General features: G+C 42.2%; 1 protein-coding gene across 4 annotated transcripts in view; it reads left to right on the top strand.

Moving 5' to 3' along the window:
- mindy3 (MINDY lysine 48 deubiquitinase 3) overlaps positions 1–7,137 on the top strand; it is a 38,924-nt gene extending 31,787 nt beyond the window's left edge. For all 4 annotated transcript variants that reach the window (XM_035404779.1, XM_035404789.1, XM_035404759.1 and 1 more), the window contains 3 exons: positions 1,040–1,127; positions 2,408–2,479; positions 4,922–7,137. In XM_035404779.1, coding sequence (XP_035260670.1) covers positions 1,040–1,127; positions 2,408–2,479; positions 4,922–5,071 — 310 coding nt within the window. In that variant the 3' untranslated portion in view covers positions 5,072–7,137. The remainder of the gene's footprint in view (positions 1–1,039; positions 1,128–2,407; positions 2,480–4,921) is intronic.
- Positions 7,138–13,432: the final 6,295 nt, after the last annotated feature.

Below are 13,432 nucleotides of genomic sequence, written 5' to 3'. Positions count from 1 at the left end.
ATTGTTCCGTACACCGCAGTACCACCATTATGCTGCAGTGCATGCAGAACGTGACCAGTTTTTACGTGTTGGGCCCAGAAAGGGTTGCTGAACACCTGCTCGTGTCAGGAAGTGCTTGTTGAAGCTGCGCAGGCTTGCAGCTCTGTGATGTAGCTCAGCTCTCAGAAGTCGTTCAGAGTCATGCTGAGACCTACTGCAGGTACCGCAGGACTGTGAAGTTCACGGATGGCGGTAAGGGCTTTAAGAGCGCCATCAAACAGAGCCGCGCTTTATGTCACCCGGCAAAGCCGGCCGGCTTCGGCGAGGGCGCCTTAATTCATCCAGCAGACGCCGCTCTGGCCCTTAAACGTCCTTTTAAAAAGCCAAAATGCTTCTGACACCTGCATTCAGCGGTGCTTATTGCTCAAAGTTCTCTTGGCCTGTTTGAAACCTACACCTCCCTTTTAGGCTTGGTCTTGGGTTTGATGTTGAGATCTTTTGAGAGCCCCGGGTCTTAGTTTTCTTTTATGCTGCGATTTCGGTGTTAACTGAATGGGTTAGGCTGAAGTGTTCCGTGCGATCAACGCTAACGCAATGGCAAATGGTGTGGCGGGTAATATTTTAGCCATTTTTTAAAGATATTAACGTGGTTAAAAAAAAACTCCTCTTTTATAACTCAGTAATACACTTATCTTTGTAAATTACGTCTTATTACTGGCAATATCTGTTTCTGGCTGTGTTTGGGATTAAGCAAATAGCTACGCTAAGATTTTGCCAGCAGATTTGTCTTTAAAAGGAAATCTCTCTCTACATTTTATCAGTGGCACTGCCGTGAAACAATAATGTTCAAACTTTCAGGAATTTCCGTGGACGGTTATATTTAGCATCCGAACATGCTATTCCTCGCTGTTCCTCACAAGTTCTAATAAATCACATCGATTTTGTTTATTCTGAACCAGCAACCTGTGTCAACACACATAATTACATTACATTGCCATTAAAAAGTGTGAGAGAGCACCTTTGCGCTTTCTTACAGATGCCGTTTCTATCTGTGTTTCAGTGTAAACCTGATGAAGAACAAATTAGATCCTGAAGGCCTTGGCATCGTATTGCTAGGGCCCTTTCTCCTGGAATTTTTCCCTGATCAGGTAATGGAATTTTATTTTTGGGTGGGTGGGGTGGGAGGGGGTTGGGGGGTTGGGGGGTTGGGAGGTGTGGCAGTATGCCATTTTCATACGAACCTGAACTCCACCTCCATGCACTGAACTGTAGTCCACACAGAATCTTTACTGCTGCGCTGGTTGCCAGGAAAGGGCCAATTCCGCATCGCCTCCTCGCCTTCTCATGATGCCTAGGGGCTGCGCGGACTGAGCTCAGTTTTACAGGTTCTAGAGGGGAAATGCGATATCGCCAGGACATCCAGCCAGTTCCGCGAAATCCAGATGCGAGGTCTCCGACCCGCCCCCAACGTGCTGGTTCCTGTACGCGCTGCAGTCGGATGGCAAAGTTTCGCCACGGCGGCTTAAAAATGACGGCGAGAATTCCGGAAAAACGCATGGCGCTCGCGAGCTGGCGGCGGGCCAAGGCGCTGGTATCGCCAGCAGCGGGTTTGGCGCGCGACTGCCGGACGAGCGCGCTTTCCCTTCGCGGGGGCAAACCCACCCACCACCCCCCCACCCTCCCGGATCCCCTTTCACCCCGTTACACAGTAAGAAACATCTGCGCCGCGCGGCAGCGAACAGGGTTCAGCGGACGACGGTCCCGAGGAAAAAAACAACCCCAGTAATGAATCAGGCCTGTCGTTTCCTTTAGAGAAGTGGGCCTGGGTAACGTCATGCTCAGAGCTCCTCGGCTCTCCAGATCTCACAGAGTCACCGCCAGTCGAAGATAAACAGATAAATGTGACACTTGGCACCGAGACGCGGAGCGGGGCTAACACAGCTCGAGACAATGGTTTCCGAGGAGATCGTTGTCATGACTTCACAGCGAATTAAGGGAAACGTGCTAAAGCGATTTGGGCCCTGGGACGTCTCTCGGAATGTCTTCCCTTCGCTGCGAAATTAAACAATCCGAGCCCGATTTCGCCTCTGCCTGCTCTCCCGTTTCACGTATTGGCAGTGACAGAGCCCTTGCTGTGTTTTTGTATCGCGGTCTAAGTGAGTGTCGATTCTGGAAATGAACTAGACTAGAGGACTGGAGGGTTTTTTTTTGCGCTTTTCTCGCCGTCTGCCATCACTTGGGGGCCCTCTGCGATCGCTTCAGGTGAGTGCGCCTTCGGGTCCGTCCTTACGCCCCCCGGCGAGCTCCCGTTTCGACGTTTTCTCTGTTTGTCTTGTGCTGTGAGAAGGGCTCGGCATTTTAAGAAAAACAGGCCTGGTCTCTCGGAGAGACGGCTGCGACGTTGACGTACGTTTCCTTGCGATTGCAGGACTCCGGCATCCCAGACTCATTTCCTGTGTATCACTACAACGGGCTGAAGCAGTCGAACCACAACGAGAAGGTAATGTGAAGTGGGCCGGGGACTCTGTTCTCTCTGCCTTTATGGCAAACAAGCTGGAACACGTCAGTATTGTTTAAAGGTTATGGGGACGTTTATTGGGTTGAAAAACGCACGCTTTGGTTGAAGCCAAGACACGCGTAGGAACACAGGGTCGATGTACACGAACATCAGTGCTGCCAATTTGAATACCATCGTGCTTTTTAGAAGCCAGTTGGATAACCTTGGTCTTGAATTTCCTGCAGATCATTTCCATTTTGAGTAAAACTGCATTTTTTCCCACTAATCTGTAAATATGTGGATGACTGTGAGGAATTCCAGGCTCGGTGGGAGTTCTGGAACATCTGAGATCTCGATCTGTTGACAGCGGTCCACTGGACTGACTGACGCGTGTAACGGCCCCCCTCTACAAAATAAAGGAGGCCGGCTTCCTCCTCCAAAGTGTGCTTTCCTCGGGTAGCTTCCCCGTACGGCTGAACTCTGACCCCCTGGAAGGAAGCCGGAGAACGGAGGCAGACACAGCTAATCAGCAGAGACAGGCAGAGCCATTCATTAGCCTGCAGAACTCATTAGCTTCATACAAAATGGATGCCTTTTTGTTCTGAGAAAATGCACTTGCACAAATCCGATCTGAAACGTTTTCCTTTGGGTTAAAATACCACAGTTTAGGGTTTTTTGGGGTTCTTATGTCAGGTTTTTGCTTGTTTTGGGGGGGGGGGGGCAGATTCTGTAGCCAGCAGCTCTGGGATTGGTGGAGTTCCACTATGGGTCAGTTCTTCCTCGACTCGTTTTGGGCCCATGTTTAAGACTGACTGCACTTCCTGTTAAGCAGGTTATTTATGTCTTCCTCCTCGAACACTATCTTCTTCTGTGCACTTAGACAAATATGTAACGCATGGTACACAGATTTATCGTCTATGAACCACTAAACCAAATATGAAGTTTTTTGCAGCCAGTGACAAGAGGCTGTGAAATCGTGAACGTAAACTCCCCGTTCTCAAGTGAAAATATTTAGCTTATTTTGCATAAACATACACAGACATTGTTGGGGTTTTTTGGGGGGGGTTTCCCCCCCTCCTTCAGTTTTAACAAAAGCCAGTGCACAATGAAGACAATCTGTTTCACTCGCAAACCTGTCTGCTTTCGTGTCGAGCGATTGAGGCAATAATTGGGCTATCTTTTCTGCCGCCTGAAGCTTGCTCCCCACTGGCACCGTTCAGTATCAGTCTTTAATGGCCTTTTTATGTGACTGTCCAGTGGTTTCCCCAGCTCCCCTTGAGTCTGTGCCTCGTTCAAAATCACATTTCAGTCTTTAATCCCTGGGATAACTGAGAATGACGGAAAAAGCCCTGCAGGCAGTGCGATATCACAGCACCAGTGTTTATCACTAGATTCTCATGTATATAGTACAGCAAATGGGGACATTTTGTTTGATTATTGGGCAACCTTTAAAAAATATACTATGAAAATACTCCTACGCGTATCTCGGCATATATGTATGAAGTGCGAGTGATCTTAAAATGTGAAAAACAGTACCGTCAGTCGCAGATTGCTTATGTGCCGTCAGGAAAAGTTTTGCATTCCATAACAAGGCTTATCAGTCTGATATCTCTTCGTAATGCCCAGATACTACAGTGTTGGTTGAAGGGCTGAAAAAATCATATGTCTTAGTTCTTAGATAGAAGCTCCGAGAATATGACAGGAAGCATTAAAATGCGTAAGATGATGAAAACTGCGATAGCGACCATGTTTGCCACTAGAGGGAAACGTTGTGCCCGAAGGCGGAACAGACGATGCTTACGCACGCGCACGTGCAGGACCGTTTCCCGCCCTCCGCCATCCTGGTGGTCCATAAAATTTTCAGTTAATTCAAATTCATTAAAAAAAAAGAAGAGGCCTTGTGACCTAATAATGCAGTGAGCCAGCTTTTTTTTCCTCTCTAAAAAAACAATGTGATCCAAAGTTCAGGAGACTTCTGGCTTAACGGGGGGGTGGGGGGGGACCTGAAAACCCACACAAGATTCACATTTTAACAACAAAAAAACCAGATGAGCCGAGCAGCAATGGGATGCTGAGACTGCTCTGTGACTTACTTCATTTATGCGTGGCACACTGTTTACTTCACGCTCCAGCGTGTTCTGTAATACACCCAGTCCTCTGCTATTAAACCCACCCCGGGCACCGAATTTGTGGTGAATTTCTGGGAGTCCCTATAAATAGTGCAGGTAATGCAGACCTGTAGCAGCAACCTTACTCCTCGCACATGGAAGCAATCGCAAAAACAATAATTTGATGATGTCATCGCGTGAGGCCGCACGCTTAATTGGATTCACATTGCGCGTCCCCTTGATGTTAGGTTTGTCCGTATCCCCTTCGCGTCGCTCTCCGTAAACAAGGTCGCTCTTTTTCCCTCCCCCCCCCCCCCCCCCCCCCCTCGACCGGCAGGTGATGTACGTGGAAGGGACGTCTTTTGTTCTGGGGTTCGAGGACCCGATGGTACGCACGGACGACACCCCCGTCAAGCGGTGCCTCCAGACAAAATGGCCGTACATCGAGCTGCTGTGGACGACCGACCGGTCCCCCTCATTGAATTAACCCCGCGCTCCTCGCAGAGTCGCGTATTATGTATAGGAATGCTGTTATCCTGCAATGCTACCGGGAACTATTACAGGAGCTTACGCTCTTTCCACAGTATGCTTACACACAGGGCTATTAAAATGGGAGTTAAGTCAGGCTGCGAAGTGCCTGTTTAATTGGAGCCAAAATGGAAGTGATGTAGCCATGTGAACACCTGGAGCCGCTTCATTCTGAATTAGCGCCAGTGGGCGGACACGTTACACTGTGTCTTAACTCTGTTTTAATAACCCTGGCTACACACAGGATCCTTTTTTCACCACGCTTAGGAGGCCTGTTGCAGTGCCTGAACTGTACAGAAAAATGTTTATATATATGACATTCAGTTCTTTTACCGTTGATGTTGTTGACTATTTCTCACTTAAGATAGCTTGTAAATTTACGATTTTTTTTTTTTTTTTTCAAAAGGGCTTGTTGTATTTTAAACCCTTAAATACTGAACAATTACATTTTTTTGTTTCATGCTCACCAAATGTATTCTCTTTGCTGGTGTTGATATTTCTGTTGTCTTTCGAAATAATTTTGTTTACTGAACAATATATAAAAAGCAATCCTTCTGAAATGATAAACAATTGATTATTTATCGAGTTGTGCAACACCGTTCATTGGTTTAAAAATGTGTTTTTGCATCTGTTTAAGGGATTGCATGACCAAAGCATCTTGCAGGTTTAAACCAGTTATTTTTTAGAAAAGTCTGATCAGCAACAGGTCTTGGCATTTAACTGTTTTCACAGTGCCACAGACAGCAAGTGTTTTAGTTTGATTTGAAGGATATTTAATAAAAATGAAAATGTGTGACACTGTGTGTATTTATGAAGAGGCTTGCCAGGATTCATAGCAGTTGATGGACTGTTATTTCATTAAACTCCATAAAGAACACCTGGGAGAGGGAAAAGGACCATTGATTAAAATGAAACTCCTAAGTTAATGCGACTGTTGTATGATCATGTTTAAAACTCGCTGGTGTTCCGTTCATACTTGTATTATGAGTATCCAGTGCGGTCACGAGAGGAGCCAAGCCACAGTTTTGTCACTCTCTTCAGCTAGCCAGCAGTATGCACAGTATCTACCAGAAGAGAGCGGTACAGCAAAACAACAGAAGGAAATAAAAAATACCTTCAGTGGTTTATTTATTCTCTTAAAAAGTGTAACAATCTATGCATCAGAGTCTAAACCAGGCATGCGGGTCTCGGGTTCGCTTCAAGGTAAGTTTAGTCAGAGGGTGGTCAGCATTTTGCAGATACGTTTTAGAATCCTGGAAGCGTATCCTGGTTACCGTGAGCCCTGTTCAGCGTGCCATCATGCCATCATCACTCGGTGCATGCAGCTGGTTTGGAAGTTGGTGTAAAGCGCAGTTGGAACGTTGCCTGGACCTCTATGATGAGCGGTTCGTGCGACAACTCGATTCCGGCTCATTCAGCCTCTTTAACCACATGCTTCTCGGTACTGTTATTAATGAAAGTGTGATTAAATGTATATTTAAAATGATAAAATAGTTTTGTGTTCCTGTAATGTTATATGATTTATGGGGTGTCTGTTGTTTTTTTTTTATTCAGGGTGATCCGGCATAGTTTATTTTAGCTTTTCAATTTAGAATTGTTCAGGTTGTCTGGAGCAAGGCTGAGCTTTCCTTGTTGCTCATGGTCAAGCGTACGTTAGCCATCGGCACCTGGTTGGGTGACATCACTCAAAATAAACATTGGTGAAAATGTTCTGAAAAAAGGCTGAAAAAAAGGATCCTGGCAAGCCTGTTGCTATGGTATTCAAACAAGCAAGCAGGGAACTCCGTAATATGGATGATTAAAACTTCAAGTTCGATTTCAATTAATTAAAATTCAGTATTGTTACCAGTAAATGTAAATCTGTCACTGGTTTTCAAATGACTCTAGGCTGCTCACATCTATTTATTGTATTGTTTTCTGCATGGAGAAAGTAAAAGGCATTGTCACGACACACTACATGTCATACCTTATTTATTATTCCATTGGTGTACCTAAAATAAACACATTTTTTCTTGACGTATTGAATGATTGCCTTTGTGTCACTGACTTGTCACTTAGAATTCCAGTTAACAGGAATGTGAGCTTTGGCTCTGTTTCAATAATTATTTAGTTTCTTGTAAAATCATAGCAAACAGGAATGCTGTGTATCATATATTGATTTCATCTGTAAGATTGTTGTCTCTGCAGAAGAATGCCCCTCATGGTCACTCAAAGGCCTTTGGCACCAGCTGCAATTCAATGCCTGCAGAGCTCTGCCAGTCCATCACAGAACATAAGGAGCATCGACCCCTGCTGGTCAGCTAGGCCCCTGTAGGACCATGGTTGTCTATACTTTTTTGAATCAGGAGTGCGGTTTGCAGTTGAATGTGGCTGCTGTTGCAGAAAGTTGGCCATTTCAAATTAGGGTGGGAATTGGACATGCTCAGTCTCAAACTGGGTGCCAAAATTATAAAGAATACGAAAAATAAAGAATATATAAACTGGAATTCCAAACCTGGTGAAAAAAAATCAAGGTAAAAAAAAATGTATAACAAAAAAACCACCAATGGACATCAGCTACATAGATCTTGTGTTCACAGCAGAGCTGAAAAGAAATATAGTTTTAATAAAGCCACAAGACAAAAGTATGCAGTATAACTTACCAAAGCTGCATCTTGATGATGCTGTGGTCAAATTAAACAAATGGGTCTCTACAGACATGCTCATTGGTGCTGTGCTTGCTGGCATAACACAATACCCATAGTAATATTGTGAACTATATAACATGTGAAGCAAGATGCTGCCAAAGAACTTCTTTTTATTAAGAAGCTGGATGAGTTGAAATTGGCATTCAGCATAACCCAAGGGGCATAACCAGGTCAACAAAAATATGTTTGGTGGACACAGAAATCTAAGTTTTGGACTTGCTGTTACCATCTCTACACCTCAAGAGAACATTTGTGGTTGAAATTCAAGAATTCAGCTCATAAGAAAAAAATAAGAAATGTAAAAGAACTGGAGGAATTCTGCCAAGACCAGTGCTCAAGAAATTCTTCCTGCGAAGCATTTGATTCCTATGAAAGGCTTCATGTTTTTTGTCATCGGTGTCAAAGGAGAATTCACCAGGCACTATTGAACACATTCAGTATTTTTTTTTTCTTCTTTTTTAAGAACATTCATCATTTCTACACATTTGTAGACCTCTGTATGTTTTGGATCCTTACACAAGAAATGTATTGACTTTGTTTTCCTCTTTGGATTTCAGTTAATCTCTAAAAGTACAGAAATTGAGAGCATACTTGACAAGACATTGAAATTACATGGAGAAATTTGTTTCTGTTACTATTCATAGTCTTTTACAGAAGAGTGTTTATAATATTGAAGTCTTCAAACTCTGAAAGGTTTGGCAATGGATCAATGGTCTTATTTCCTCCTTTTCACCATATTCTAGGCATCTTCTAATACTGTCTGCAATGTTGCTTTTCTTAGAATCTAATGTATTTGAAGTCATCTTCTACAGATATAAGGACACTGCTTACATCTGCAGTTGAGAATACAGGGTACATTACATATAAAGTTTGAAACTCATCTTGGGTCATCATTCTGTTGTTTTATGCCTCCTTGATAGAGCTTAGATAGATTCTGCAAAAGACCTGTTTTTTTCCAAACTCAAAAGATCATGGTCAGTCCTTGTAAAGCCTTTTAAAACTTGAAAATGTAGACAGGAAAGTTAATAAGTATCAAAGAATTTAAGGTACACATCCAAATGTCAGTACTACTTCCAAGTAAGAAGTGAATCATACAAGGGAATAATACTACAACAATGTTTTCTTTGTGAGGGGGCTAATAAAATATTTTTGGGAACATTCAACTGTGTTATGGTTTTTCCTTTTTAGGTTGGTGAACATCAAGTAGAAATTCACTGCCACACCAACATTAATTTAAATCCCATGCACACATTTGAGAACAGTATTGTATATATGTCTGTGACTACAAATTAACCACACAGACAGACTAGTCTGACTGGTTAGAAATATGTTATCATTGACTGCTATCCATAAACATTTATGCCACTATAAATCCATTCAAACAATAAAAGGGGTCTTAATAAATAATACTGAAGTATATGACATTAAGTTTTGTTGGATGGTAGTAATTCAAAGTAAATCAAAAGGTTACAGAAAAGAAATGTTTGATATACTTTTATGTGTGTTTATGTAACGTGCTTTAACCCATGCATTACTTTTTTTCACTGCACTTCATGGGATGCCATACATGTGAAATATTTCTATTCAATCATCTATCCATCCATTATCTATACCCGCTTATCCTGGTATGGGTCACAGGGGGTGCTGGAGCCTATCCCAGCATCCATTGGGACAGACGCAGGAATACACCCTGGACAGGTCGCCAATCTGTTACAGGGCACACACACCATTCACTCACACACTCATACTTATGGACAATTTAGAGTCTCCAATTAGCCTACCTGCATGTCTTTGAACTGTGGAAGGAAACCGAAGCGGACACGGGGAGAACATTCAAACTCCAGAATCCACTCTCTTCAACTAGTCTGTAATTTCCTGTTCTCCTTGTGACCCTTTGAGATCATAGGTGGCCTTCATTAGCCTAAGCCATTTACATTTTTATCAAATTTATTATTGTACTTTCATGTTTTTTAAAAATAAAATAAAGGCTTCTGTCTGCCCAGTCCCTAGAATGCACTGTGAAGTAGCTGGCTGAGTGTCATTTAACTTTTATAAAGAGTAAGAATTTTGGGTGCTTTGCACTACATGATGATTAGACAGTATGAAACTGTGTTCTTGGTCATTGAAACAAAGTGAGGCTTTTCTTTTTCAGGGTGAGAAAAAATTATGGCACAGATTAAGGAAATTGACCTTAAATGTTCACAACACAGTTTGGGCTTTTCGTCTCTGCGTAATTTTCAAGAAGGCAGATACCCACTTTTAAAATCATAACAGGAAGCACATTCTGAATATATTATATATTTGTCTTACTTTGGTCTGTTTTGCAGGGAGACCATAGATCGCTTAATCATGTGACTACTGTGTCAAATGCAAGTCAGTTACGGCTCTGTGGTTCCACTCAAATGACCGAAGCCTTCTTTGGCTGCTGATTTACATCACTCAAAACGTAGAATGTATTGCCCATTGAATGTTAATGTGAATAAACGAAATCCACCCTTAGTGAGCATTATCAGATTAAGCTTCCATTGGGACAAAATACTTTCATAGCAGGTACATGAAGGCTTGCAAGCAATGTCTTCAGGAAGTGTAATTGGATGACAGCAGGAAAGGGGGCTTAGCTTTGTGGTATTTTTATGGGCTGAAACTTAATTGGAATACCAAAAATAGTAACAGATGGTGAAATATTCAGCCCAGCATAGTTCTCCAAAGTGTCCCAGGATGTAATCCCTGTGACAATCAACCAGTTTCACCCTCTGCATTGTGTTCCTGTTAAGACTTTTCATTGGGAAACTTCCCTAGGAAATTGTACTTTTCCACATTGTATAGTGAAAGACTGTAGGCTGTGAAGTCCTTGGCCAAAGGCTAGAAAATATAGTATTATTTGACTTGTGATGTAATATTTTGTTTCCTGTCAACAGCAATTGGGAACATTGTATATGTTTAGCTTGGTTCATATTTCTGGAGCAAGCGTGTGCTCATTTTATCTTTATAAAAAATGTGTGGAATTTTATTTGTTTTCATCAGCTGCACATGACGGAGTCCCAGCTGTATTGCCCCATTAATTATTATGAAATTGCTGAAACTGGTATTTCAGCCATTTCATAACAATGTGGTGTTGAACAGATCTTGACCACATTGGATTTGCAGACAGTAAAGAATACCAGTCAGCACATTGTGGCCAGTTCTCATTCATTTCTGGGTTCAGTTCCTGTATATTGTTTCGCTGTAGCTGGGTGACAATAAAGTGAGACAGCAGGAGTCAGGGAAATGCTGAAATTCATTGTTGACCTGAAGTCAAATTGTCCTGGATGTCTACTGCATTCCATGTGGCCTTTGATTCCAGTGAGATGGGTTCTGATTTAATGCATTCTATTCAAGGGGGAAGAAGCCACATTGATTCAAATTCTTGCTTTTGTTAATGGCTTTACACTGCTTTGGTATGAACAGTGCTTTCACTGTGACTAAGGCATAGTCTGCGCCAAAACACTCGCCAGTTCATTGAGTGCAGAATGTGTAGTCTTCGAAAATCATTTGATATCCTCACGATACTCAGAATCGATTTGCCAGAACAACCAGCATTGTTGCCAATGAGAGTTATGGTGTTAAGCTCATGTACAATTTCAACATAGAGACATGAAGTTTCACCATGGGTGGGGTAAACTCTGGAGGGCCATTTAAAAAACTGAGTCAGTGTCAAAGCCATGAAGTTTAGGATTTCCTTTCAATGTGTGCACTTCCCAGTTCTCCAGTGGGCCTTTCCAGTTCTCCAGTGGGCCATCACACCCTCAACTTTTTCAGCTGATAGAACTCCTCACCCACTCAAACTCACACAACCACTGAAGGAACAAGGCCAATTATGGCCCCCTGTTGTGGAATCCCAGACAAAATTGGTTGATCATGACCAATCATTCAGCCTACTCTATTCTGACAATTTTGTGAGAGATTTTACTGACTGATCCACTTTGAATGAGCCCCCATTCCTCATTCAAAGAGAGAACACATGGAATTTATCACATGTATGCACATATACCATGTCTTTTTGACTCTCCAAATCAGGCAACATCATGACTAAATTAGAAGCAACTTATGTGAGATATTTCTGTACACAAAGAAGTCTTGTGTAACATTTTTTTTTTCAATAGCATTGTCCAATTACACGCATTGCATTTTCATCAGGCAAGGCAATCAATACACAATGAGGACAAGATTTAAAAAACCGCCAAAATTATTTTTTACCTCTTCATTCTGTCAACATGAAATAGTACATATTTGTAACTCAGATGAACAAATCAATTACTCCACGAATGTATTTAATTTAGATAAAAATGAATGTGCTTTCTGTTTCAACTAATATGGATGTCAGCACATTCATTTAAATCAAGGTTAATACACAGGTATCTAAATAATAGCAATAAGGATCAAGTCAAACAATTCAAACTATGTTCAAAATATTTAAGATCTTCTTAACAACAGCCACACTGTAGCCTTTACCAACCTTAGGTCCCAAGAGATCAACCCAGGGTACTTTAACATCTCAGATTTAAGTTAGCCTACAAGGACGTCCGCCAATTCGTACGAATTAAAGTCCTCAGTTTAGATGTCAGTTAGCTCGCAGACCATTTTGAATGAAATCGACCCTTTCTGTTGTCGCGCAAGATTGCGTCCCATGCAGAGCAAATTCATTTTCCCTAGAACTCAGAGACGAATTTATGGCGATTGACTTTGTGTTTTCCAGTTAGCATGCATGCCTGTGCACCGCTGCTGTTTGCGGACCAAATATCCTTGAACTACACCTGGTTATCATCTCATGCGGTCACGGGTTCGTCGACACAAATTCATGACTAAATCATCCCAAGTGCAGGTCTGGAACCATCGCGTGAAAGACGCTATGCATACTGCACACTATGCAGCCAAGCCTATAGGTTACAATACACATTTTACACTCAATTGTACATATTCTGGTCACAGTTTTCTCGCAGCTATGTTTTTAATTGTTGCCAGTTTTCATTAATTCAGTATTGGAATGTTGTACGAAACAAAAAACTATTGCTAACGACTGTGCCTTTTCCGAGCAGAAGAACGTTAATCCTATAGATCCTGCTCATGTTAAGGGCGGGATGAAAGCAGAAACAGATTCGATGTGTTGAGGATTGAGCCCTCTTGATAAAATTAAACTTCAAAACTTATTTTCAGTCTTTTATGGAAGGATGTGGACTGGGCACACTTCGGAGTTCCTATACGTGCGAATATTTCACTCCCTTTCATGTTTAGTACATAGCCTACGCTTTATTTATTGTGTAGACTTGCATACCTATGTTTAATTTTAGACATCTTACGGATATAATTACAGTTAATTACATCACATGCGTAACAACCCTTTTAAATTACGTGTGGAGGGAACTAAACATTCCAAAGTCACAAAGTAGGCTACCACTTGCGATATGCAAGAGTGATATTTGAATTTAAACAGGAAATACAAACAATTTAATCATTACTACCGATTTCCTCAAAACACTAATGAAAGCGCATTTTCCTAAAAAGGACTTGACCGGAAGACGCGTCTTGTAGCCTACTTTGCGGTAGTTTTGAGCTGGTTGGTGTAGGGGTCTACAATATTATGCAGTGGAGTCGCG

This window comes from Anguilla anguilla, chromosome 1, assembly GCF_013347855.1.
Source record: "Anguilla anguilla isolate fAngAng1 chromosome 1, fAngAng1.pri, whole genome shotgun sequence".
NCBI classification, from domain to species: domain Eukaryota; kingdom Metazoa; phylum Chordata; class Actinopteri; order Anguilliformes; family Anguillidae; genus Anguilla; species Anguilla anguilla.
The sequence above is the reverse complement of the archived record's forward strand: the minus strand, read 5'-3'. Positions and strand labels throughout refer to the sequence as shown.